This window comes from Pyxicephalus adspersus, chromosome 2, assembly GCF_032062135.1.
Source record: "Pyxicephalus adspersus chromosome 2, UCB_Pads_2.0, whole genome shotgun sequence".
Classification (NCBI taxonomy): Eukaryota; Metazoa; Chordata; class Amphibia; order Anura; family Pyxicephalidae; genus Pyxicephalus; species Pyxicephalus adspersus.
The window spans coordinates 90,885,113-90,912,249 of record NC_092859.1 but is presented as its reverse complement, the minus strand read 5'-3'; the positions used below and the strand labels follow the sequence as shown (position 1 = coordinate 90,912,249).

The 27,137-nt window shown below is 36.8% G+C and overlaps 1 protein-coding gene and 1 pseudogene across 1 annotated transcript; one reads left to right on the top strand and one right to left on the bottom strand.

Annotated features, from left to right (window-relative positions):
* Nucleotides 1-1,679: 1,679 nt before the first annotated feature.
* Nucleotides 1,680-18,684, bottom strand: DBX2 (developing brain homeobox 2). Its single transcript, XM_072399028.1, has 5 exons — nt 18,403-18,684; nt 11,018-11,375; nt 6,948-7,043; nt 4,269-4,456; nt 1,680-1,976 (listed from the first exon to the last, which is right to left on the bottom strand). Exons 1-5 carry the CDS (start codon nt 18,682-18,684, stop codon nt 1,680-1,682), a joined length of 1,221 nt encoding a protein of 406 aa, XP_072255129.1.
* A 5,336-nt stretch (nt 18,685-24,020) lies between these two features.
* On the top strand, nt 24,021-26,919 carry LOC140322465 (growth arrest-specific protein 1-like; annotated as a pseudogene).
* Nucleotides 26,920-27,137: the final 218 nt, after the last annotated feature.

Sequence of the window (27,137 nt, the reverse complement as noted above, 5' to 3'; positions counted from 1 at the left end):
AAATCATTCATGTATCACTGAGCATGCTTTGTTTTCATCTTCATTCTGTAGAAAAAAATAGCACACTACCTAAAGCAGGCCTATCATCATTTTTATATGATATAAAAACGTGGCTAACCCTTTTATATAATAAAAAAATAGTTTTTGTTTTTTTTACACTTTTCTTTATGTTGGAAGTGTAGGACCAATTTTACTACTTCTTTTCAAACATTAGGAAATAGTTCAGTACAGCAATTTAACAAAAAACATGTTCCCAATTATTATTTGAATGGGCAATTGTAGGGCACCTCTTGCTTAATTTGCTTTGGCAGAACTTTGCAATAATGAGATCTTATTTCCTATGTAAATGGTATTCTTATTTCCTATGTATAATTTGGTATTTAAAGCCTAGTCTGACTATAACAGATTTCATTAGATACAATCAGTATATATTGTTTCAAATATTGTACTGTTTATTAGTCACATATACACAAGACTAGTAATTAAGCATTTAAAACACTTACAGTAGAGGTTAGTGTGTTAGTGTGATCTGACTATAAAATACTCACTGTCTTTGCCATATTCATTTTTAGCAGCATTCTTTAAAACAAACCATCCCTGACCTCTGTAGCTACATAGACTCTGAAGCCAGTGTCAGTTGGTTTATAAGAGCTAAGTGCTCCTGCTCTTTGTTTCCATTAAAATACTGCTATAGTAAAAAAGGGGATAGGAATTGAGTGCTTCTGTTTTCACATTTGAAAATGAATTGTCCTACAGTGCCTATAGCTTCAGAGGGAGATGAGGGCTTATTTTAAAGTGCTTGTTTAGAATATGTATATATGGTAATGTGCATGGTACTGCAAATTTATATATCAGTCAATAAGTCCAGTGATGAAATGTTATATATGAACTTTGGCTCTTAAAGTAAACAAAAACAGCTAACATCTAGGTCTCTTGGCAAGATTCACAAAATCCTCACAAAACATCCTTTTATCCTACTATGTGGTCATTGTAAAATGGTTACATATATAAATGCATGTATTTAGAGAGGAAGTTGAGTACTACACACTTCTGTTTCTTTACAGTAAATCAATATTCTGGGAAAGAAGTTACTACGCAAGCAGATCATTGTTATCATTTTCTTGTTTGCTTCCATCCATGTGTAAGTACCCTTTCTATGATTTCAGGGAGGTAAATGTATTAAAATTGGGAATGTCTCCAGCTGTAGGTGTAGTGCACAGGGTTTATGTGGGGCATTATTATTATTGATATTATTAATAAAATAATATTAGAGCTTATCATTAAGATGTTTGTAAGAACTTCAATTCCAAGAAGGGAGTGAAACCAATTAGAAAACTGATAACTCAAATGATATGTGCTTATATCAAAATGTGCAATAAGAATCCTATTCCCTTGCTAATAAATACAACAAGATTCCAGAACCTTCACAGGTGTGCTCCTAATTCAGTCTGTTAAATACGAATGGCATTGTACCTGAAATTTCAGATATCTCAACCATTGCAAAGTCTAAATTACAAACAGAAGCCCTAGATACTGTAGGTATACGGGTTTCCTATTAGCATTTTTAATTGCATTTGTAATGTACTTGTTCAAAATCTATTAAAGTAATACTGCTCTTCAAATTGAAATGATGTTGTATTTTTAAGTATAAAGTAAGTTTCAGTATATACAATGTTCTATTAAAAATCCTTCAAGTCCTGCAAGTGTAGTTTGCCTTGAAGGCACTTTAAGTCTCTGTGAGATTGTTCTGTGCAATCAAGCTTAAGTCTTTCTACTAATTGTGCTGCCTTGCTTGACATTTTCTCCTTGTTCTTGTTGTTGTGTGACACTTCAGAAGGATCTCTGTCACTTGAACACACACGGCTGTCCTGAGATTTCTGTTCAAAATGTCCATCATTTACACATCGATTGGAAAGAACTTCTTTTTCTTTGGAATTTCTCCATTTCATTCTTCTGTTCTGAAACCAGATTTTAACCTGTTGATATACATGATGATGTAATTAGTGTATGAACAAAAGAACCTCTGCTTTTTAGAAATACTTTAATTTATTCTTCAATAACTATATTTTGCAAGGTATTCTTATGAAAGATGATAAAAAAATATTTAGTATGCAGAACAATATTGAGATATTTAAATTTGCATTTACAGAACTAGTAGGGAAAATCCGGCGTGGCTGAGGTTGATCTATACCACATGTTATGAAATTATCCTAGGATTAGATTTTTTTGGAAATCAGTTATAATGTATGCCCTTAACCATCTCCTGAATTTTTTGCCTTCGACTCCTGTATGGGCTGTTTTTGGAGCACTGGACTTGCTGGGGTAATAATTATAAACACCTGTGGGCAAACTTTTGTCTATCTTATGAGTGTTGGCCAAGAAAACCATTTTACATAAATGGATAAGCCCAGACTCCCCCACCTTTTCTAAGAAGAAGTAGGCCATGTTTTTTAGATGGACTGGATTGAGGCTTCTATGGAAAAGCAGACTCGTCTAAATGTTTTTTTTGTTTTTTTTTGGGGGGGGGGGGATCCTATATTAATACCTTTGCATCATTTGCTATAAAATTAATTAGATTAGGTCCATCTTTGAGCAAACAGTAGGGTATGCATACAGATTGTGGTCAAATGACTCCCCAGTTATGAGTAAAGCATAAGGGATAGTTGCCAACCCTAATCATAAATATGTAAAAAATGGAACAAAGAGGGTATTTTTGGCCATGCGAAGTGTATTCAACAATATTTATCAAACAAATACATTAAATTATGCTGATTATGCAGAATAAATAGTACAGGACCTTTCTTTTGAGACTTTGGTTTAGTTGATTCTCAATATTACCAGAACTAGACATTTATCACCTACTGCGCAAAGTTTCCTTATTGATATCTGAAAATAGCTAAACGGCTCATCGCCGACGCACACAAACGATGGAGTTGTCAATTAGTGCCAGTGCCCACAGCTTAATTACCCGACGTGTTTCGCCTCCATTGGGCTTCCTCAGGGGTAGCTGTGCACTTTAGTACATACAGTATGATTCCAGGTGGAAATGCTGTAAAGTAGGTGAACACTGTTAAGTGGAGCGGCAGTGCCTTAGTTGCTGTATACGTAAATGTGCTGGTCCCCGGACTAAATCAGTAAAGGTGAAATAGAGGTGGCCTCCGTGGCCCAACCATCAGGTATCGTGATTTGTAGAGAATTCTATTCTGCCTATTCAGCAAAATATTAATGTATTTGATTGAAATTATTGTTTAATACACTTCGCATTGCAAAAAAAACATAAAGTTAACTTTACTAGTCTCTACTATTGACAGACTCCCCAGTTACGACATAAAAGCACTTTCCTTTATTGTTCCCCCTTTTCTTTTTTTCCCTTTCCAACATTGCTTCTAGTCTTCCCAGTTAGGACTATTGTTTTATTAACTTGGGTTTGAACCTGTGTTTTTGCATTGTAAATTTTATTGCCTCTATTCTAATGGCTGGCTCCTTCATTATTTTTCTATTCCTAAAAATAAAACTCAGACAAAGGTTTTAATTCTTCCACACACTTACCAAAAGAAACAAAAAATGCTTTGGCTATACATATACAGGTACTCCCAGGGTTACTTACAATATAGGTACTTTAGGTTTGTTCTTAAGTTGAATTTGTATGTAAGTCAGAACAGGTACATTATTTTAGTAAATCACAAACAACACAAAAAAAAATACTTTATAGAGCCTAGACATTCATTAACTTCTGGAGCAGGCTGTGCTTTGATATGCAAAAAGAACCAACTGCAGCATTTGTCTTGGTCTTGAAGGAGTTACATTAGGCTGCAGAAAGAGCTCACCCCTATAAGATCACCCACAACCTCAGTTGTGTTTACCAGAAGATTTCTTCTGCAAGTCATGCAAACTGCCTCTCCCCCTTCCCCTCCAAGCCTCCATCCTGCACACAGTGAGCAGGGAAGCCCCGTTTGTATCTAGGAGGCGTTTGTATGTCGGATGTCCCTAACCCAGGGACTACTTGTACTTTAAAGGCACACATTACCAAAGAAAATACGATCGCAAATCATACACATTTAGGTAATAGGCAATTTTAGAATGTGCCACTGTCTATTATTATTATTATTATTATTAATATTATTATTAATTTTAATATTAATAATAATAATATTAAAAAATATATTAAACAGTATTTATATAGCGCCAACATATTGCACAGCGCTGTTCATGACAGACAGATACAAACAATGACACATGAGGAGGAGAGGACCATGCCCAGAACATACCTGAGACTCTTTTAGAGAGAGATTAACAGCCAATTTTTTTCGGTCAATTTTGCTGATATACTTTTGCTTTTGGAACATCTTCTCAAGTGCTTTCCTTTGATCTTCTGAAAAAACTGCACGTCTCAAAATCACACGCCTTGCCTTGGTGTTTGAATCTTTTGGTAAGAGAGATAGTTCGCTTTCATTTCCTTGAAAAGAAAAATGTTTAATTATTACCATTTCATTAAAATAATCTGGTGTGCTTGATAAAACAAAAATGTAAAAAGTAACCGTACTTTCACAGTCAAGTAAAGTTATCTTTTGCCCCCTCCATATGTACTTAAGAAATACAGTTATCATTGCTATGACCTAATTAACCTTATCAGATGTTACAGGACACTGTAGTCTGCAACTCATTATTACCGTTTGACCTTTCATTGGAGATCTTTCATCTTAGATTCAGAAAGACCATTTGACTCTTACTTTTGGTGTGCCTTTTTCCAAAGAAGACATACAAACCCAGCATATCCTGCATTTCTTCTTTTCCACCCTGCTGTTCTTCCATTAAATGTCCCACAATGCTATCTTTGCTTTCTTCATCTCGGTCTCAACCTGCTATTAGTAGCACCTCTGACCATTATTCCACCACCGCCCCCTGCTAATATGCCACTGCACATGTACAAAACTGCAGGTAGATTGTGAGCCCCTTTGAGGGACAGCTAGTGACATGACTATAGACTTTGTACAGCGATCCGTAATATGTCGGTGCTATAAAGATACTGTATAATAATAATAATAGACCATCCTAAAGTCTCCTGACATATCAGAGATAATAGAGAGATAATATAAGTAGCCATGGGGAAATGGAGGGATTAGCTCACAAAAAAATAAATTATTTAGAAGGAAGAGGAGAGAAGGAGAAGTTGACAAGAGGACACAAAAGAGCTGAAAGTTCTGTTCCAGAAAAGCTAACGTGTACTTTGTACTGACTTTACCAACTAATTCATTTACATTTACCCTGGTCCAAAAAAGCCAGAAAAATAATATATTTTTAAAGAAACAATTATAATTTAGTAGACATATCAGTCATTTAAAATTCAGAACCACAATCCCTGGCAACATCTACCGATCACCCTACAGTTGTAGTAATAAATGCTTTTATAATCTGAACAACAATATCGATTTGACTCTGTAGAAAGACCACCTTGAAGGGGTGAGGAAAAGGTTTAGTCACGGTTTTCATTTTTGTATTGTCCTTCAATACCTCCTTGTTAAATGGTCAGTTAATAGGACACTGAGAAATGTGCATTGGTTTAGGTTAATAAACAGTCCTGGCAGTTGATAATGGGACCTATGTATTCAGGCAGTTTTTCTATATACTCATCTCACGCTTCTAATCCCTTTTCAGGTAGGAGACCTTATAGGGGAAGATGAGCTTAAAGGAGTCTATAAAAGTCATTTTCATTCACTGCTTTATTTTTCAGTCAAGTATTTAAATGGTGTTCACAGCCTTCTTTGGAATGTGACACAGGATAAAAGATTGCATATAGATCTCTGCTTTATGGCAGTACAAAGGGGCAAATGACCCTTGGTAAGGCCTTTTCAGCATAAAATGGTTCCTAAAGTTCATCTGCACAGTGAAAAATTGTGGTTAAGTCGCGTGTGGATGAGTAAAGAGAAAGTGGCGATTGGTCACGGTCCTGTCATCCATTCTAATGCAACCCAGGCCTACTGAGATGCTCTGTGGGAAAGTGTCAGCCCCTTGAGAGATGGCCATAAGCCTGCAGGTCATTAAACTAGCACTATTTACTGCCTCACTTGTCACAAATCATTCACTTTAACTACCCTTCAAAATATTGTAACTCCAGAAATATTAAAAAATATTGTCTGACCAAAGTGTGAAATAACTATAATATAGAATTGTGGATAATATTACAGTACAAGAATAAAGTTGAGTTTTAAAAGCGATGTTTGATATGATATAGTTAAGTAGAACAAGAAATTGCTTAACATTATGAACACTATGTATTATCTTCTTTTCTATTATCTTTTAGCCACATAGGGCAAATTTGCTTTTTGACATTTTATTTTTACACTAGTTTTTATAGTCTGATGCTAGTAGTGTTCTACTGTTCTCACTTCCTTTATAAGCATACATTCAATTTTTAGATTATTATTATTATATATCATATTTTATGCTTTTGCCTTTATGTGTTTGATGTAAAGAATGTACTTTCATCATTTATATAGGTTTGTATTAAAGATTTCCTATTCAATGTTACATAAAAAAATCAATATCTTTTTCATGTATACTCAGAATTTTATATATACAGCATCATTTAAATGTAATCATAGTACATAGCATATTTTCATTTTTTTTATTGTTTAGTTTTATTTATTATATCCTTGCAGCTTGAGAACTGTTTCCTTTGTGAACAGAGGGGTTTCATATATCTTTGCAGCGAGGAAGCTATTAGCTTCTTCTTTGGTCGGTTCATTTCCATTGGAGTATTTTCAATTGTTCTCAGCTCTCATATAGGATAAATCTTCGGAAGAGACACTGAATGAGACTGCTGTGATTTTTCCTAGGAATTAGGCCCTCTCCATTGCATCACCAATTAGCTTTCTTGGACCCATTAAATCCTGCTGCTTTGGTTTACAAAATAACTGAAGCATTACTGATGAAGCATAAAGACTTACTTGAAAAAGCAGTGGGGGAGGCAGGATGCTGACAGGACCCACCACAGCATGCCGGGTAGAAGGGCAGGGACTGCAGCAAAAAGTATTTGGAAACACCTGCAAAAAGTGTAGAAACAGGACATGGTAATTAATGGGAATTTCACCAGTAAAATATTTTATACAATGGGAAATAGAACAAAAATGTAGTACGTATATGGAAAATTTAGCAGGGTATTTCTGAAAATCTCTTGCTTTATTCCCAATCAGATTAATACAAAAACACTGCAATAATGCAAAGTTTTCATTGTCATTTAATCAGATCGTAGAAAAAGTATTTATTATTAAAAAACAATTGCAGTATATATGAAAGACAGTAGTAGTTTACAAAGTGAAATATATCTGTTATCCAAATATGTGTTACTTGAAGGTTTATTTTTTTTTCCTAATTCCCAGTACACAATTGGATATTTGAAGGGTTTTAACTCTACTTTACGTACATACTGAAGGTATTTCCTTACTATTTTGGTATATTTATTTTACTTGTTTATGCATTTTAATGTCTTTGTTATTTATTAGTTTAATATTTCTCATTACATGTTTTGAAGATATCAGGGTAACCTGAATAAAATGTGTCTATGGCCAGGATAAGGTCCAAAATGATGACCCTAGCAAGAAGGAAGAGCTGACTCTAGTATATCTTTGAACAGTAGGTAAAAGCTACTATAGATATTTGAAAGTAGTTTGACATGTAGGTGAGATTTGTTTTCCCCTAATAAAAATTGAAAGTATTTACAAGTTTTCTAAATAGTTACATAGCAAAGTGACTAAAAGTGCTGTAAAGACCTCTGACACCAGCTTTCTAAAAGAAAATATTATGTATCAAAAATTTGTCATCAATGTCAGCTGGTGACCCATACATCTGGGGTTGAATTTATTATTACTCTCCAAAACTGGAGAAGATACACTATCATGGGAGAACCTTGGTAATTCAGCAAACCTGGAATAGATTTGGTCTAGGATTTAAAGCATTTGTCAACTAATAGCAAACGATTTGTAAGAAGTCCATTCCAGGTTTGCTGGATCACCCAGGTTCTCCTGTGATTGTTTTGATCTTCTCCAGTCTTGGAAAGTTTTTATGAATCTGACCCTTAAACTCACAATCCAGTCACCTTAAAATATAATTTTAACATATGCACTTTCATCCAGCAATGGATAAGTGACCTTGGTAACAAACTCTTGTCAAGTGCCCCCCTTCAGCCACAGTGTATTTTAACTTATCTGAACTCTGGAAGGTTTGCTCAAAAAGGCAGATCGAGGACAACATTGCATGTGATCTCCCTGTAGCTAATCTTTTCCCCTTAACCTACTATGCTTCGTTCTGCACTGTGTCTCTGTATGGATGTGGCTATCTTGGTAGAAGCAGGGCTTTGCTTCCCAATGGCATTGTCTCCAGCAATACAATCTTTGTATTAATACCATAGTGTACACTGGTCTTTTTAAGGAGAAATTCAAAGCCATAGGTATATTTTCTGAGCACTGCCTAGACACAAATACCACTTCTAAACTTTTCATATAATATAATATGATTTTAGGTGAGAGACAATTTAAATTGTTTTTGATATAGCTGTCTGATGTACAAAATGCACACAAAAAGCAATGCATAGTGCAATATTGTATTTTAGTGTTCTGATACACAAGTGCATTGGGAAAGTGAGTAGCTATGCTATTCACAAGAATATGGTAGTAGAGTGCATGAAATTGAACAACGTGTGTTGTTGCACGTGGGCCAAGTCACTTGGTGGCTTCTTTTATTGGAGACAAAGAGATATTAGCGACATCTCCTAAATATATTCCCCTTTACATAGACGTTTTAGGTGTTCTAACTACCTCTAAATACCTTTTTCTGCAATATTAAAGTTATTACAAATCCAACAGGGAGTACAGGGAGTACAGGGCTTCCTTTTTAGGGGCAGCTGCAGGTACACACAACCAGGAATGCACACCATCTGGGTCCCCGGTGGATGAAAGTAATTGGTGTTTTTTCTTTATATAACAATTCATGTTTTCTTATTAATTTGTAAATTGATGTGAAAGAATCATCATTTTTCTATTACTTCGCAGTTGCTCTCTCTCACTTTGAAAACTTAAAGTGATTTATTAATAAACCATTGCCAAATGATGTAATACCGTAATTATGTCTTGTTTTATGTTTCTGATGCTTTTACAAAAAATAGCCTAGGACCTTCATAGATACTATATGGAATTAGGCCTCTCCACAATGTATATTGTATATGCAAGCTGCAGAAAATGGTCAAACAACCAAAAAAAAAAAAAAACTATCATTACTAAAAGACTATTTGCAAATGCTGCCCTTCAATAAATAAAAAGAGCAACACACTTTCAACCAGTCTGTCCATGACTGTATTAATGTGAATGTCACATGTATGGAAATGCCTCTGCTCAGTAGCACATCCCGTTGGCATGGTTCCATTGCCAAATTAGCAGTAGCAATCATTGATTTTGATAGCTCTCAGTTAAAGCAGCTTACTGTAATTTTCACCACCTGGTGATCCTGCCAGTAACACACTTTTTGTGCTAGTGTGGCAAAGCTCATCATATTGTATGTACGGAGAAGCAGTGTTGTCACCTTAGGGTAGGATGTGTGTTAGGACACATCTGTGTACAGAACAAACCCCCCTTCTCTATACCATGGAGGTTATTCTGTAGTCTACAGTGAGCTGGAAAGCATTATAGCTAATTAAAATGAAGCAGAGTGTACAGAACCAACTCACAAGATTTCTTGCAGGATCAACGTGTATTATTTAGCAATATATAACAGATATATAATTTTTTTTTCATCAGACCAGAAAGATGCAAATAAAAGATGTCCATTTGTTAGAGCTTGCATGATACTTTGTAGGGAATGGCCTGTTGGACGCATATAGTCAGTCTTTTTATACTGCTGAATGTATTACTACAGTTTAATAATAATTTATTCACTGACAAACTCAGCAAAAAAATATGTTGTGGAATTACTCATATGTTCTTATATGTATGTATAATTACTTATATGTTCTGGAATTAAGTTCCAAGTATTCGTTTATGGGTGCCAGGTTGTTCTTAAGTTTTAACAGCATCAAGATTATAACAAATACATAAACTGTCATTCAAAATACTAAAATTGTTGAAGCATTGTAATAAATGTAAAACATATAAACCCACGTTTAAATTCATTGTTATAATACACAAATAGTGTATTAAGTGTATAAGAATGCCTGGAAGCATACAATTATTATTTCAGTACAGATGGTATATGCCAGATGTTGCACTGGCTTGTTTCACAAAAACGGTAAATCAATGTCCTATTAATTAATCACATTATTGTTTAATTATGTGTGAATTATGTGGACACTTTCAAATAAAGAATAAACATATTGCTACCCGAATTCACAGCATTGTGTTAAATACTGTTATACATGGTGTGAAAAATAAACATCTAAAGGGCTATATTAACCTAAATGATATATATTATACAGTAATGTTTTTCAACTTCTGCCAACTAATAATAAAACAAACCTGTCATTAGTGAATTAGTATAAAGTGCAGGTGAATTGACCAGTTTGCAAATTGCAATTTTTAGAAAATTCTATGGAATGTATGTACTGTAAATAGATATATCAGACCTGTACAGAAACATATAACTAATAAGACATGACTGGCTGGATTTCTAAACTGTAAGATCAAAAAGGATCAGTTTGTGTGCTTTCTTTCTGTTTGATTACTACTATTATTACTTCAATCACTTCTCTTGTTATAATGTTTATTAAATATTAGAGTTTTATAAATATATATTACAGTGATCTAGAAGCATGGCAGTGATCCAATAATTTGTTTGTGTAAAAACAGGGTGAAAAGGATTCACGTTATAATTGTAGGTTTAAAAACCTGTGACCACTATAGATACTTCCCAATCACTGTAATAATGAACAGAAACATATTATTGTTATTAAAATTATATAAAAACACCATATACCCAATTATGTTTAATCATTTTAAGAAACACTGTTTCATACCAGTTGAACATCATATACTAGTAAATATCGGAAACATACCTGAATTAGGGTGGTAGAGGGCCTCAGTATGTGGATAATGAGCAGGCAGTCCATCTGATGGGTTAAAGAGATGAAAAGCCCAAGATGTAGGATGTGTACCCCCTGATGGGCTAATTTGTTCTGCTGCAGGACACAGAGGGACAGAAGAGGTGCTATAGGCCACTGGCACATACTTTGTAGCAGGTTGTTTCACATCTCTCAGCAGATTATCTATTAGAAAACTTCTTCCCAGACCTCCATAAACTTGAGGAGTTTCAGTGGCTGTATGGTGGAATGATGCTGAATATCCCATGAAGTTCCAGCTCATTGAATGAGGTGGCACAACTCCAGACATCATCTTTAACAAGGATTAGAACTTCCAAAGTTATCTTCAGTATTCCAGCTTCTTTTCTAGATAAAGCAGCTTCAACAAACTAGTTGCAGACTACTTTTGGTACTTAGAGGTGCAGCTCTATGAGCTTTCCAGCTAGATAAGACAAGCAGCTTTTCTGGGAGAAGGTGTGTCCAACTCATTCATTATGTCAAATGGCTATGACATGGACAACAATCAAGTCCTGTGCAGCAATACTGGCCCCTGAAATGCACAAAGTGCTTGCTGTTGTGTGAGAATGTATTTACTACCACTGAAAATACTCAACTAGGGGGATGATTAACTCAAGTAGCCTTTTTGCCAGCTCAGCCAGCTAGTGTTCCCTCCAAAGACACAGTTATTTTAGGATTTTTTTTTCTTTTTGATATATCTTTTACATGTTTTAAAAATGCAAATAGGTTTCATACGCTTGCAAAGAACAAAGTACAAAACTTTTCTAAAAGTACTTATGTGCATACGATATCAGGTATATACATACATGCAGTCAATATTCAGATGCAAATATAATGGATATAAAGGGCCGCAGCTCATAGTAGAAAATGGAAATTGAGAAAGTATATAATTTTAAAAAGCTTATCAGAACACTCTGCTTCAGAAAGTAAGATTTTACTTATTTAAAAAGTTAGCAGCCATCATCTAACAAAATGCAATCTATACACCCATTGAGGGTACAAGTACAAATTATGCAGGTACCTCGAAAATTATAGTCCCACGGAGCAGAGCAATAGTTTCTGGCATATGTGTTAAAATAAATCTAATTTACGTTTCTAATAAAGCTGCACAATATATAACGTTATAAAGTATTATCAGTAATTACATTGAATATTGATATTTATATTGAATCATCAGTCCACTTTCAATAAAACTTTAGGTAGAGATGAATCTGAATGTAATATTTCAGCCCTTCTTATTTGTTTTCATAGTCCAACTGCAAAACCTCTCTACCATTGTTCCTGAGCAACAGGAGATTTGGGGGTACCTCCCCACCTCTCCATCCTCTGCTTGTTGCATACCCTATAATATAAAATATATATAAAAAAACAACAAGCTGGGAGACTAGGTTATAATGTTTTAATAGCCTTGTCAGGTGACAAATCCAGAAACTAAATATTTCAACAAACAAGCTCCAACGAAATCTATGAAAATGCTATTTGCTAAACTTTGATAGATGTTGAAAAATAATAAAGCTTTACAAAAGTGTCCTTAGTCTACCATTAGTTGTCCCTTATGTACAACTGGTATCAACCTTTTTATGTTTAGCAAAAGAATATCATTTTGACAAAAAAAATTCTATGTCACTAAAAATGCCAAAAAATTGCAACCAAGCTTTCTGTGTAAAACCTAAAATCTACAAAGTATATTTCGGAAATTAGGAATTTTATTAGCTGCCCTCAGCAAAATAAAAAAATGCAATAGTGAAATTGTAGCGATAAAGAGACATTTAGGCAAGATTTATGAAGGTTTTCTCCGCGAAGCTGCTTAACATGCATAAACAGTTGTGAGCTGTATACAACCATGTCCCTGGATGGTGAAACAGGACCCACATGCTGTGCATGGAAATTGCCCTTAACAACATTGTCTATTGTCTCACTGATGGAAAGCCAAAGGTTACTTGTAATCCAATTTCAGGTTCTCATCATTTATAAAAGTGGCATTTCTGCATAGAACTGCTATGTCTGACAAATTTGGGATTTTGTCTGTGATGAACCGAGGTGTTATGTGATGGTCAATAGTTAAACTCTGTATTTATTCACTTGTTTAACATCGCTTGCATACCACCTTTAAGGACAAGCACATTCAAGATTTGTAGTGGAAAGCCAGTAATGTATTCAGAGCTGTGCAATCAATTCTAACCCAAAGCACCCTCTAAAACTGTTAGAAAATGCAGCCTGATTGTAAAATGTTTAAACTCAATTTTCCTTGCAAAATCACTGAGTAAGTTATGATTACACAAAGAAAGCAGTACCAGGAGTGGTGTCCTGTATGTGTAGCTGTAATATACAATACATAGTCTATGTATTCAAAAAATATCAGGCATAATGCAGTTAAAAGTAACATCTAGTAGTGGTCTGATAGAATTGATTGAAAATATTACTGACTCTTTGGGGACAGTGAGTGTTAAACAAGTTAAATCACAGCATTTTTTACAGTTGTAAACAGACATGTTTTCCCATTGTTGGGTAAACTCAGTTATTTTCTCATAATTCAACTCACAATTTGGGAAAACAGCAAATTATTATGCAACAATGTAAAAAAACATTTGTAAATAACTGGGATAATTGCTGTGATTTCACTTGATTAACTGCCTTGTTCTCAGCACAATTACAAGGACAGGGACAGAAAAATTCAAACTGCCTCCAGGCTATCCAAAGTTCCCAAAAATGACCAAGGAAACTATTTCTTGTGGTTTTTACCATGAATAATCATTTTAAACCTTTTTTTAAAACTTCCAATATCTAACGTGGAAATTTTGAATCTGGTTGTATTTGTCAACTGATTTTATTCTGTTCTGCTTACCAGTAGTAATAATGTGTGCTATAGCTAGTTTGTGATGCAAAGATGAAGAATGTCATCTGCCTAGTAATGTTTTGCTGTTACAAAATCAACCTTTTATAGAATATGTATGTTCTTATACAGAAAAGGGCCTACAGTATATACAGATAGGAAGAGAAAAGATTATAGGACATGATGAGATGGATTCAGGGCTTAGAACCTTATTAGGATGCTACCTTATATTTAAAGTGGAACCAAAGCTCAGCATTGCCCAGGATACCGGGCACATCCCTGTTTCCCCTGTGGTTGCCAGGACCGAATGTACTCTAATATGCCTGCATGGTTTCTTGACTTGGCTATATCAAGTTGGCTGAAGATTGCAACAAGAAAAAAAGATGGTGGCACCCCCATTGGAATAGTGAGGGATAAATATAACTACTATCAACTATTATATACTATATTATAAAAATACACTGCTTGTAGCAAAATAATTCAGAATCCACTTCTATACACACATATATATATATATATATATATATATATATATAAATATATTATAGTTTTGTACACCCTTGTTAGATGTGTAGGTAGAGAGATACAAAGAAGATTGGATAAGCTGATATTTATTCCTTGCAACTGAAAATAACTTCTGATTCTGATCATTCCGTCTTTAGCTATATATATATATATATATATATATATATATATATATATATATGGCGTGTAATGGCAGATGTGGTAATACAATGACTAAACTTGTATAGCACAAAAGAACTACACAAAGCTGATCAGCCAATTTTACCACAATCTCATCCACTCTGGGTTTTATTTCAGAGAACCTGACAAGCAGATTTACCCTAACCTTCTAACTCTGTCATGGAAGCGCAAGCTTAGCTTTTCAGATTCACTGCCATTAACAGAACAATTTATACAGAGAATCTCCTATAGGGTGCCACCTGCAGAACACTGACAGATTTCAATATGTGACAACATAGGTTTCTCTAAAAGCTGTCACAGATGACAAGCTATATGCATATACAGTGCATTCTGTCAAAATCTGATAAGATGAGGTTCAGGGTTAGCAGCAAACAAGTCAATATATGGAAATGAACTTTCTATAATGCTAACATACATGTCAAGTTAGTTACTAGATCATTGATGAAAAAAATACTGGTGGAAAAACACCCCAATATTTCAATCAGATAACAGCAGTGCCTAATATTGAATGAACTAGCAGTCATACTCTCACTACAGCCTAAAGTGAACAAGTCCAGAATTTGTTTTTTTATGTCAACACCATTCACATTCTGCTATCCCAATGTTTCACTTCCTCTGGCAACATTGATACACATCTTTAATTGTATTGTCAGCATCCATGTGATAATAATAATTATTTCTATAGCACCAACATAGTATGCAGCACCGTACAAAGTCCATAGTCATGTTACTAACTGTCCCAGATTGGGGTTCACAATCTAATTTCCCTGCCATAGTCATTAACACAGTCTAAGGCCAGTTTTGAGGAAAGCCAAAAAAAATGTCAGATCATTCATTGCCATAACAACTTTTGTTCTCTGTAATAAAACCAAGTAGAGTTGCAAATAACAGTCACATGCTTGCTAATAACAAACATTGTGACAAATATTGCATACGAAACAGCGCTTGGTGTATTGAGGACATACATGTGATAACTGTATAAACCGTTTTTTCCTTCATACACTACTTCTGAGCATGCTTTGGGATAACGTGCAGGAAAAAAAGGAACAAAAAAATTAGGAATTCTTTTACAAATGATCCCTCACTTTAGACAGACTATTAATTGTTCTGAGAGGGTGAAGAAAAGAAGACAATGACCATTGGCTTGCACCAGGCTGTTTGTCTGGTGAATATTCCTCAGTGCAAATGTTAGTAATGTGTGAGTATTTATTGTATTTCTATAAAGTCTTAATGAGCTCCATGGGAGAGAATAAAACCTTTTGCTTCTTCACACTGTGCACAGGACCCCTAGACTTTGCTGGGTCAAACCTAAAGAAAGGGTAATGGACCATGAGGTCTTGCTTAATAGACCCGGTATTAACACACTAGCAAGAATGTCACACAAAGCAAAGTTTAGGGAACCAATGAATGACGCTTTTGTTACTGCTAAGTAGTTTACAATGATACACTCTAGCTGTGCTATATCAATGTCACCATGGCTAAACCTAGGAAATGTTATGAGTATGTAATACTGTTTTTAGGGTAAGGGATTTGTGATTATCTATCCATACACACCTGTTTATTTTCATCCTTATCCTATTATTTTATTATTCAAATGCTTAGCGCTAAATAGTTTTCTTATAAACACACAGGCATTGCTATCCTTAGTCAAAGTAGTTATATGTACTGCAATGTGAGGCAATCACAAGGCAATTTCAGTTGTCATTGTTTTATCCGAAATGAGTGACAGTTTTTTTCCACCTAAATCCACAGGGTTTGCTTTCTATAAGAATAGACTGTTCACTTAGCAGAGTGAATGCTCATTATTTCAAGGAATGCTTACAGAACTTGGTAAATAGGGTGAAGCTGTATGCAGTTCTGTTAGTCAATTAACCATATTTTTTCCTTTAACTTCCCTTGAACACAATATTTAAAGTGAAAACCGGTTCATAATATTAACAATCACTCAGCCAAAAGTAGCTTATACCAGCTGTTTGGTGGTAGTTCCTTTTTTTGTTGTTGCAGAAATCAGATTGTTCCACCTAAAGTGCTGAGATCCTATTTTACTGCCTAACATGAAAGGATAACTGCATTTTGTGAAAGTCCCGCTCCCCCTCCACAAATCTCTACTTCTGCTAAGCATATACTTTAGGATTTTCTTTTAATAGAATATTTAATATTACATTCACCACATAAATAATCTTTTGTGATCCATTATAAGTATTCAATGTTCTATCCATTAAAAAAAATAATCTGTATTGTAAAAAAAAAGAATCGAATAACACATTTTTGATTGATTTGACATTTTCATCTGAATGAAAACATTACATAATGTATGGCTAGCATTACCGAGATTCTGGCAACCGGCAGTTACACACTTCTATACATTCCAACACTGTGATAGATACGTCTGCATGTTCTGTGGGACTGACTCAATATTATATATTTAAAACAGGGAAAGGTTATAACAACATTGATCATTTCATTGATGCCAGTTCCTTTATTTGTTTGAAACTTGAAAATCCAAGGATATATCCTAATCATCTCCTCATTTACATCTGTTTACATCCAATCTAATTTACTGAATTTTAAACTTTTATCATTCTTGGGTGGTGCATAGTGGAATATTATCTAAGTCTGCATCACTTATATACAATAACTCTGTAAATAAAGCAGGTAAACAGCTCTGTTGAACTGCAATTGCAATGCCTATTGGATGTTATTATGGTCCTGCATCCTGGTAAGTTTGATGTTACTGGTTTGTGATACCTAATGGATGTGGATTGCCTGAGGCCCTATAGAGCAATTTTTTTGAAAATTTTGATATGTGTGTGTATTTGTTGTTTATATGGGAATAGGTGGGTTTGTATATTTAAAATAGCACATTTTCTGTACTAAAGTGTTGGATATTGTTTCAGTCACATGGCCTGTGATATTTGCAGCATAATAGTTATTCTTAAACTACAAACTAACCAACTGAGAACCTAACTAGCACACCAGGTAAGTTCTGATGGGTAGGAAAAGATGACTTAACTGGCTTTAAGTAAAAACATAGTGAACATGTTTCTAAATTATGCACACTAATGTATTCAGATCATTTGGACCAGCAATTTATCTGTGGATAAGTGTACTCTTGTAGCAAAAACAACAAATATTTAAAAATATTAAACACCTATTTAATACACTATTACTTATTCCTCTAGATTTACAAAGCCTGCTTAAACAAAAAAGAGGTTGCAAATATTGGCAATGACAAAAGAATTACCAAGTAATTCCTATGTATTGAAAAAAACACGTGAACATTCCTGGGTATACTTTCTTAATAATGGCTGACTGATAGATTAATCTATCATTGTTTGCAGTTTTAAGAATAAGTTGGAATTTCTTTTGTCTAGTGTAGGGGTCGGCAAATTTTTTGGACTACTAGGCCATTTCAGGAGGTCAAGAAGGCACACTAGGCCAGAAGAAACAAGGTGTCCAAGGAATGTTTTTTTTATTTAAAAATACGAGCAATGGGAAACATGATGTTGCACGTTCTTAGAGACAGATACAATATCAGGTTCTAATGATGAGGAGTTTAACAACAGAATGTCATTAAGGTGAGTGTCAGTGAGCTGAGAGCACGGCTTGTTCTTACAAAACGTTATGTTAGAGAACAGCTGCTCGCACGAATAAGTGCTGCCAAACATTGCGATCACACGCGTGGCACGGGCTAACAACATAGGAAATTGAGCATGCGGCAGCTGACGGTAAAAGTCAATAGGAGTAGTAGAAGAAGTAAACTTGGACAAGAGAACGTTCAAACCTGCAGCTCAATCAATTCCAATTGCACATCAGAGTGGGCATCGTCATAGGGAGAGTCAAAAGGAGTGTTGACAATCTTGAACTCTTGCGAATGAGAACGCACATCAATAAAGTGCGAAGAGAATTTATTCCGCTGGGTTGACAGCACACTGATGCATTCTTTGGTGTCAACGAGGACTGCATCACACTGGGCGAAGTGTGGGAAATGGACATAGTCGCCCTTATACAGCTTTTTCTCCCATAGAATCAGCTTTGCTTCGAATGCCCGGATGTGGGCTTCCATGTTCGTGATGAACATGTCACGTCCTTGAAGCTTCAGGTTAAGTTCGTTAAGGTGAGAGCTGATATCAGTGAGGAAGCCGAACTGACAGAGCCAAAGACTTTGAGAAGTTGCCACGACTGAGCAAGCGAACCTTATTGTGGTAAAGCAGATCGCCGTAATCAGCCTCTGCAGCTTCGCACATGTGCTTAAAGATGCAGTGGCTGAGAGGACGAGCAAGCACTGCATTCACTAACTTCACCACAACAGACATAATGTCCTGGTGGACGATGCTGTGCACCTTGCATATAACCTGCACGCAGCCCAAAGAGCAGCAGTGGTCGATAAACAGCTGCGAAAGTCCCTTGGTAGATCCAACCATGGCAGGTGCACCGTCAGTAGATACCGAGACGAGTTTCGACAGGTCGAAACCACTCAAAGCAGGTAGGAGGGCATTGAGGACATCTTGGCCAGTTGTCATGATGCTGAGAAACTCCTCAAATACCTCCTGGTCTTGCATGATGCCACGCACAAAGATGGCCAGCTGCGCAGTGTCTTTGATATCACAGCTCTCGTCCAAGGCGATGGAGAATATATCGAGAGTTTTGAACTTAGTAGTAAACATCGAACACCAGATATCAAAGGCCAAGTCCTCCACATGTCGAGTCACAGTTCGGGCAGACAGCGGGATTGCCTTGAAAGGGCCGTGTTGCTCAGGACAAATGATGTCAACAGCAGCAAGTATACAATCCATTACAAAGTCTGCATCAGTGAAGGGATGCATTTTCTTCGCAATCAACAGGGACACTTCATAGAAGGCACGAGTGTGACGCTCAGCAGCCTCAGAAGCTTTGGAGGCCTGCTTCTTGAAGAGGGACAGCAACCTCAGTCTTCCGCTCATCCGCAGTGTAGTCTCTGTACGTGTGCGTGTGCTTGGCATCGAAATGCCCCTTGAGATTCGACAGCTTGAAAGTGCTGATGGTGTTGTTGCACACTAAGCACAGGGCTTTGTTGCCGCGTTGGACGAAGAATAATTTGTCAGTCCATTCGGGGTTGAAGACAGGACATATGAGGTCAACCTTTTGGAGACTGGTAGCTGCGCGTTGCTTCTGCTCTTTAGGTGTAGTAATTGGGGTTACTGTGCGAAACTCGATGACAATTCAATTAGGCCGGATCTAACAATAAATAACTAGGGGTGCGTTAGGCCAGACTGGAATACTGGCTAGGACGTATCCCGCCTAAAGGCCGGAGTTTACCTCTGGTCTAGTGAGTCTGGCTAACTATGAGATGAGCATAAGGCAGCAGCTCAACTTCCTTTTTTTTGGCCTCTGGTGGACTGGTGAGGTATGTGCATCTATCACTGACCTGCACTACCAGACTTACAAATGCAAAGTGTAAATATTTAAAAGGCTGATTACATCAAAAAATACTGCCGTATGGTTAATATAGGTTACTGCAAATTTCTCCTTGCTTTTACAAGTAGGGGTTCAAATGTTTATTTTGTTTGTATGATAAAAAAAAATAACTTGCGGTATTAAAGCTTTCTAATTACATTGGTCTATTAAACAGTTTAATTTGCTAATTTATTTTATATAAAATGTAATAAAAAGTATATCAGGAACAAAGCAACCCATTTTTTCTTTTAGAATGTTTGCTACATTGAAACTCTATGCTTTGTTTATAAAGATTTCTCATTGCAGCAGTTTTATGTGTTTGCATTAGTTATAGTAGTATTGTTATAGTCAGTATGCCCATCTCTGGATTGGAATGCAAAGATTATTGTGATAATATTTTAAATAGATATGATGTAATAAATATATAATAATGTAATAATACAAATAATTATGCACCCTTGTTGTTATAGTAATATTTCAATGAAAATTTTGGGATTTCAATTGGACCACAGGTTTCAAAGTGTAATAGGAAAAGGTAAAAACTCAAACTGCTTAATATGAGACGCACCTAACATGAGCTACTTCCCCCTCTTCTTTGATTGTAAGCTCTTCTGTGCAGAGTCCTCTCCTCATTCTGTGTCATTGTTTGTATCTGTCTGTCAATTGCAACCCCTATTTAATGTACAGCACTGCGTAATATGTTGGCATTATATAAACAGTCAAAAATAATAATAATAATAATGAGGCAGATTAGTGGGAGATTGTGCCTGCCACGTGTTTGATATTTTGTTAGAAGAAAATCTGAACTAGAAGAAATATTACCAACATTGGCCCTATTTTGAAAAAGCTATACAGCCAGCTATGTCTGGTTCTGGTCTGTTTTTATTGTCACTAACCCAGAGAATACAGCCATTAAAAATGAAAAGAAATGACCAGCTGATCTGAATATTTGTTCTGGGTTGGTGGTGTGGTAGAATAAAACACTTGATGCCAAATTTAGTGGATATTTGGCATTAAATAACTCTGGATCGGGTCTGCCTAATTGTGTTGCTGCAGAGATCAAGTTCTTTATTTTGGATCTAGGCCTGGAGTGTCCTGGAAGGAATGATGGGGTAGGCACTCCATCCCTTTCCCAGTCCAGGAATTGAGGATGAATCTGAGGCACCTGGCCATTGATTATAAAAACTAGACCAGGTCCTTGAGACAGGTGGAGTTGGAGCGTGAGGTGGACAAGCTGTTTGCAGCCTGCATGCTTGGAGAGCCCAGGAGATCTCCCAAAGTTTGTCTGTGGGACTGATACCAAGCCAGGAGGCTAAACTTGTTTTGTTGTTTTGTCATGCTGTGAAGGACGATCCCCTGCAAGGAAAAACCTCAGATTTTCCTTGTGTGTTGGGAGATTTTTGTAAATATAAGTGGGCAATTCACCCCGGAATTAGGGTTAAAGCCTGAGATACCTCTTTGCAGCAAGTGAGTTAAAGATAATCCCCCACAGTGGTTTAGAAAATAATGAGAAATTTGGAGCATCTTAGTAGGCAGGCAGCTAGTAGGTTCTAAACGTGATCAGCAATGGAGGCTTATGTACAATTTTTTTTTAAAGATTGTGCAGTGCTTCTACTTTAATTGGGCTCCTTCTGGATTTGCTAGGAGCATATAGTAAACCTTTACTGGGTTTTCCCCTTTCCAGACTAAATGGAGCCCTGGAGTAAATATTAAGGGTGGTGCCAAATGCATAGCATTGCTGGGCAGCTGCAATGTCACTGTCTTGATATTGTCACCAAGCTCCTATTCAGGTTGGAGTCTTACAGGAGCTTCTCAATCTGCTAAACTTTCTCCAGAACTTCAGCTGACCAGTGAGGGGTGCCATGTTCTACTGGCTGATAAGCATGGTACTTTTTATGGGGTTTGTGAGGTTGTTTTTTTACTTCTAATGTCTGTATTATCTAACTCAGATGCTGGATCTTTCACCTAAGGAAAGGAAAACTTACAGCAGTGGGATGGTAAAAGACCGGAAGACCAGAATCACATTTTTCCAGCTAAAGGGGTGGTGACAGGGAAGAAGGGAACTCCTCTGTCAATGCCCACAGATCTACCTTCTCTTTCTTACAGCTTACTTCTTCCAGCTCCAGAACTTTACAAATCAGAGTTCAATAAATCACAAGTAATTTTTTTGGAGTCACATATTTGTGAAAAATCCAAGGTGAGAAAACTAGGAAGAGAATGCAATAAAAGGTCACAGAAAGTACCCAGGGTCACCAGAGGTACACAAGGTCACTTTGAGATACACAGGTCACTGGAGATGCTTGTGGTCACAGAAGGTTCACATCACTGGAGATGCACTTGGTCAGTGGAGGTCATTGTAGACAAATGGGATCACTGGGGGAACACATGGTCACAGGAGACACTCAGGGTTGGAGGTACATAGGTTTACATTAAACCTGATTTATTAAAGCTCTTCAAGGCTGGAGAAGATAGACTTTCATCAGTAAACCTGGAATGGATTTGCTAATTTTTAGTAAATGTTTCCAATCCTGGATCAGATCCATTCTAGGTTTGCTGGATCACCCAGGTTTACTTAAGAAAGTGTATGTTCTCCAGCCTTGGAGAGCTTTAATAAATCATGCCCAATGTCTCTGATGATAGACTATGTCACTACGGCACACCAGCAGAGACTTAGTGTTAGTTTACCTTGAATGCCAAGTCAAGCATTATAAAACCTTTGAATGTCCAGCCCAATCAAGAGATCTGCCTCCTGGCTTCCTGAGGGAGCAACACTCCAGGTGAAACCCAAGGTCCAGGTGGCCATGTGCACAGAAAAGAGACCTGGAGCTTAAGAGTATAACATTACCATCCCGCCACACACCGCGTCTCTCCTTCCATGGAGATCCCAGGTGGAATTCTTTTAGGAAGAAAATAACCTAAAATTTAAAATATCTGAAGCAAAAACCTAGGATCTCTTGTTGAGGCCATAACCCTTCTAGTCAACTGGATAATGAATCCCCCCCCCCCCCCCCAGAAATACTGGGAGTCCAAATTTTGGTGAATCCTATATTCCTTTAAAAAATTGACAGCCAGATAAGCTTGAGCACAAGAGCAGGAATAATGGTTCAAGGCCAGTGGCTTCAGCATCAAACATAGAAATAATTGAGCAGCCCAACAAGTTGTAGTTTGTAGCAAACTGGGTTGATCTTGGCAGAGGGATGGGACCAGATAAGATGGAAGTCTTCTGCATAGCATAGAGCAGCCATTCTTAACCAAGGTGCGGTAGAACCCTAAGGTACCTCAAAGTGTTGCAAGGGGTTTCATGAGGTGACTGATTAACCCCCCATTTATTGGTACTTGCATAGCTATTCTTCCAATGCTCCTTTGCAGATCCAATCAATTATTTTTTAGCTGTCTGTTATGGCTGGTATTCTGACCACCACTATATAAGGGGGACTTTATCCCACTAACCTCTGATTATTAATTTTACCAGAGGTTGTCCGAAACATAACAAATATTTTAAGTGTTTTGAGAAAGACTGGCATAGAGGGTTAGAATCTCCGGAAAACAGGTTACAAGAGAAAGAAGGCAGGATATCTGAAATGCCTAAATTACTGTGCAACCATAAGATGTTGGTAGATCTGTGATAAAGTCCATGGTGAGATAAGTCCGTAGTTACTGGGAATGGGTAGAAGTAGAAGAGGAAACCTTAGAAAATGTAATTGACTAAATGCTGGAAAAAGTGCAAAGGGCATGGATAGATATTAATAGTGCCCATCTAAAGTGTTAAAAGCTGTCTTCTATTTGCTTTCCTCTCAGATCTGGATAGGATTGTATGTGTTCAACAGGTCCACTTGGGAAAATATTTGTGCACCTTGGAGGTGTCAAAGATCTTGATGGAGAGAGTGGATATCAATTCTTCACGGGGATGGAACAAGACCACGATAATCAATACATGGAGGAAGGCTGCCATATTTCTTCTGAACAATGAAGAATTCAGCTCCTGCAGGTAAAGAGGATGTTTGTGTAAACCCTTTTTGAGGTTCTCAGCAATTCACTCCAACATAGCCTTTTCTGGGGAACTGGAGTTTAGTGTGGAATACAACTATAACAATAATACATCAGATGCAGATGTTTTACATTTTTAAGGAGACTGTGGTGCCAAGGCAGTTAGGTATCAGTGATGTGGACTCACAATAAGGCTATAACATACTACATTTTTTTTAAGTATGTTTTATTAAATTTTGGTAATTTAAACAGAACAGAAGTGGACAGAACGTGAACCCAACTAAGTAACATCATAAAAAAACATTTGTATAAAATACATGCAGACTGGCACTATATTTACACCATGGCAATCTATTTATCTATCTTTTTTTGCATTTATGTTTCTAGTGATATTTAGGTATTTGTTTAGTATAAAAGCAATATTATATTCAAACCGGTAAACCTTTTTTTAATATCCTATGCTTTATTTCTAGTTTGTAATAAACCAATATTCCAACATATAGATAAAGAAAATCTGATTATTTATCGGAACATATGTTTAGGTGCATGTACCTCATTCTTCCACTAGAGGGCAGACAAGTCCATTATACGATCAGCCTTGATGTTATTGCTAAGGTATGATAATGTGTTTTGCAGTGCAGCGCTTAAAGCACAGTCATAACATTAAATTCAGATTCAGCCGAAATCCTTGCAATATTACACACGAATAAAAAAGAAAACTATTATTATTACTTATTAATTACTATATTATTAATATTACTTAATATTATCATCCACTGGTAACAATTACATTTTATGAACATTCTCTTTGCACATTGAAAAGTTTATATTTACAAATATTTCACTTCTTTATATCCATACAAGCAAAACTAAATTAAGCTATTCAGTAAACATGATACACTGTGCAGAGTACAAGATTTGGCTTTAGTCCATTGTATGGCTATTAAAGGCACTAGATTATTATTAGTATCATGATTGCAGTATAAAGGAATTAGAGATGGCATTTAGTTTGTGTTTCTCAATTTCCTTAGCAATGTGCATTATTATAGACATAGAAAATCAGATCATCAGGTTATTTCAGTAAACTGTTTATTTACCCTATTTATTGTATACCACAAATACTGAGCATGAGATATTCCTGAAATATTATACAGTTTAGAAATATAAGGAAAGTCTGTCATTCTCCTAAAATATCCAGAAAGTGATATCTGTGTATTCAGCATATAAAAATTTGTTACATACACAACATGTATGGTGATTATCCTTGAGATAGAACAGATTCAAAATGAATTGTAGTTTTAGATTTATTTGTCCTTTTACCTGTATTTCTGGTTTTCAGTTCTTAATATAGCTAACGATAATATTGGCAAGGCCACTTTGAGCTGATTACATTTTCTATTAAAAGATCCCCAGAATATTATCTACACATTCTGCCTTTCAGAGCATCATTATGATTAATATATGGTATTTATATAGTGCTATCATATTACACGGCATTTACATAATCTATAGTCGTATCACTAACTGTCCCTTGAGGGTTTTATAATCTAATGTGCCTCCCATAGTCATATGCCATTATCGTAATCTAGGGGAGAAGCTAATTAACCTACAAGTATATTTTTTGAGCTATGGAGGGAAACCCATGTAAACAAGGGGAGACCATTCAATATCCATGCAGATAGTGTCCCAGTTGAGCATGAAACCTGGGTTCTTAGTGCTGCAAAAGCAGGAGTGCTCACTACTGACCGTTTGCTTTATATGTAGGAGAGTTTCACAGAGCATATGTTGTGTATTGACTCCATCTAGATCGGGGGTGTCAAACTCAAATACACAGTGAGCCAAAATTAAAACTTTAGACAATGTCGCAGGCCAACCTTGAAACTGAAATAGCACTGCTACTACAGTTACCTGTGTAAAGAAAACAGCCCAATGCAGGGCTTAATGGTATGAGTAGCTGGACTCATAGACCCATTCTATAGATGCAAGTGATGCCACCAGTACGATTCCTGGCATTACTTGCGCCTATAAAACAGTCCAATGTGGGGCCACGCACAAGCAGAGAGCCCGCTGGTCTATAGACGTGAGTGATGCCGGGAATTGTAGTAGCAGCGCTATTTCAATGCAGCGGTGGGCCAGCTGCAATTCATATTTATAATTCCTTTGGGGGCCAAAAAAAAGGAGGTTGCGGGCCAGAGTTTGACACCCTCTGATCTAGATATTTAGCAAAATCAGAAATATTGGTTCCAATAGAAAACACAGTAACCCTCATCGAGCTGAAATACACCAAGGGCGGCCCGTCTCTGGAGGAGTGTGACTGCGCCGCGGACGAGCTGTGTAAATCCATAAAGTGGGCCATCGAGCCATGCATGCCGAGGACCAGCGAAAGTGGCGCTGCGCGTGGGGCAGTGATGGGCTGTATGGAAGCCTGCAGACTTTGTGAGAGTGACCGGCGCTGCCATGCCTCGCTCACCCGTTATCTGACCAATTGCGGCCGCCTGTTCAATGGGGTCCGCTGTAGGGACAAGTGCCGGGGGGTGATAGAGGACATTATAAGGGTGCCCAAAGTCCTGCTGCTCAATGACTGCGTGTGACGGCAGCAAGAGGCCAATCTGCAAGTCCATCAAGGAGAACATGGCTCGCCTCTGCTTTGGGGCCGAGCTGGGCAATGCGGCGAGGGGGCTGGGGCTCCGATTATGATGAGTACGATGATGAGTATAATGATGAGTATGATGATGAGCAGAGCCCGGGCAGGGAAGGATCCCAGGAAAACACTACACCCTGGGTACAAGGTGACCCCACAGATGGCTCTGCTGACACTTCCTGTTCCCTGATCACACAGGGGACACCTCTGCTGCTCATGCTGCTTTTTTTGGGGTGACATGCACGGACTGACCTTATGTGAACTAAATCTGAGGCAGCAAGAACAGTGTTCTGACAGAAATACCCTGCATGCTCATTTCCTGCTGCCTGTCTTATTGGGGAGATGCAGAAGGAAGTGAGAGAAAACTGTGTCACTGTCTCTATCCGTCTCTCATTTGGAACCCTTTTTTAATGTACAGCGCTGCGTAATATGTTGGCGCTATATAAATCCTGTTT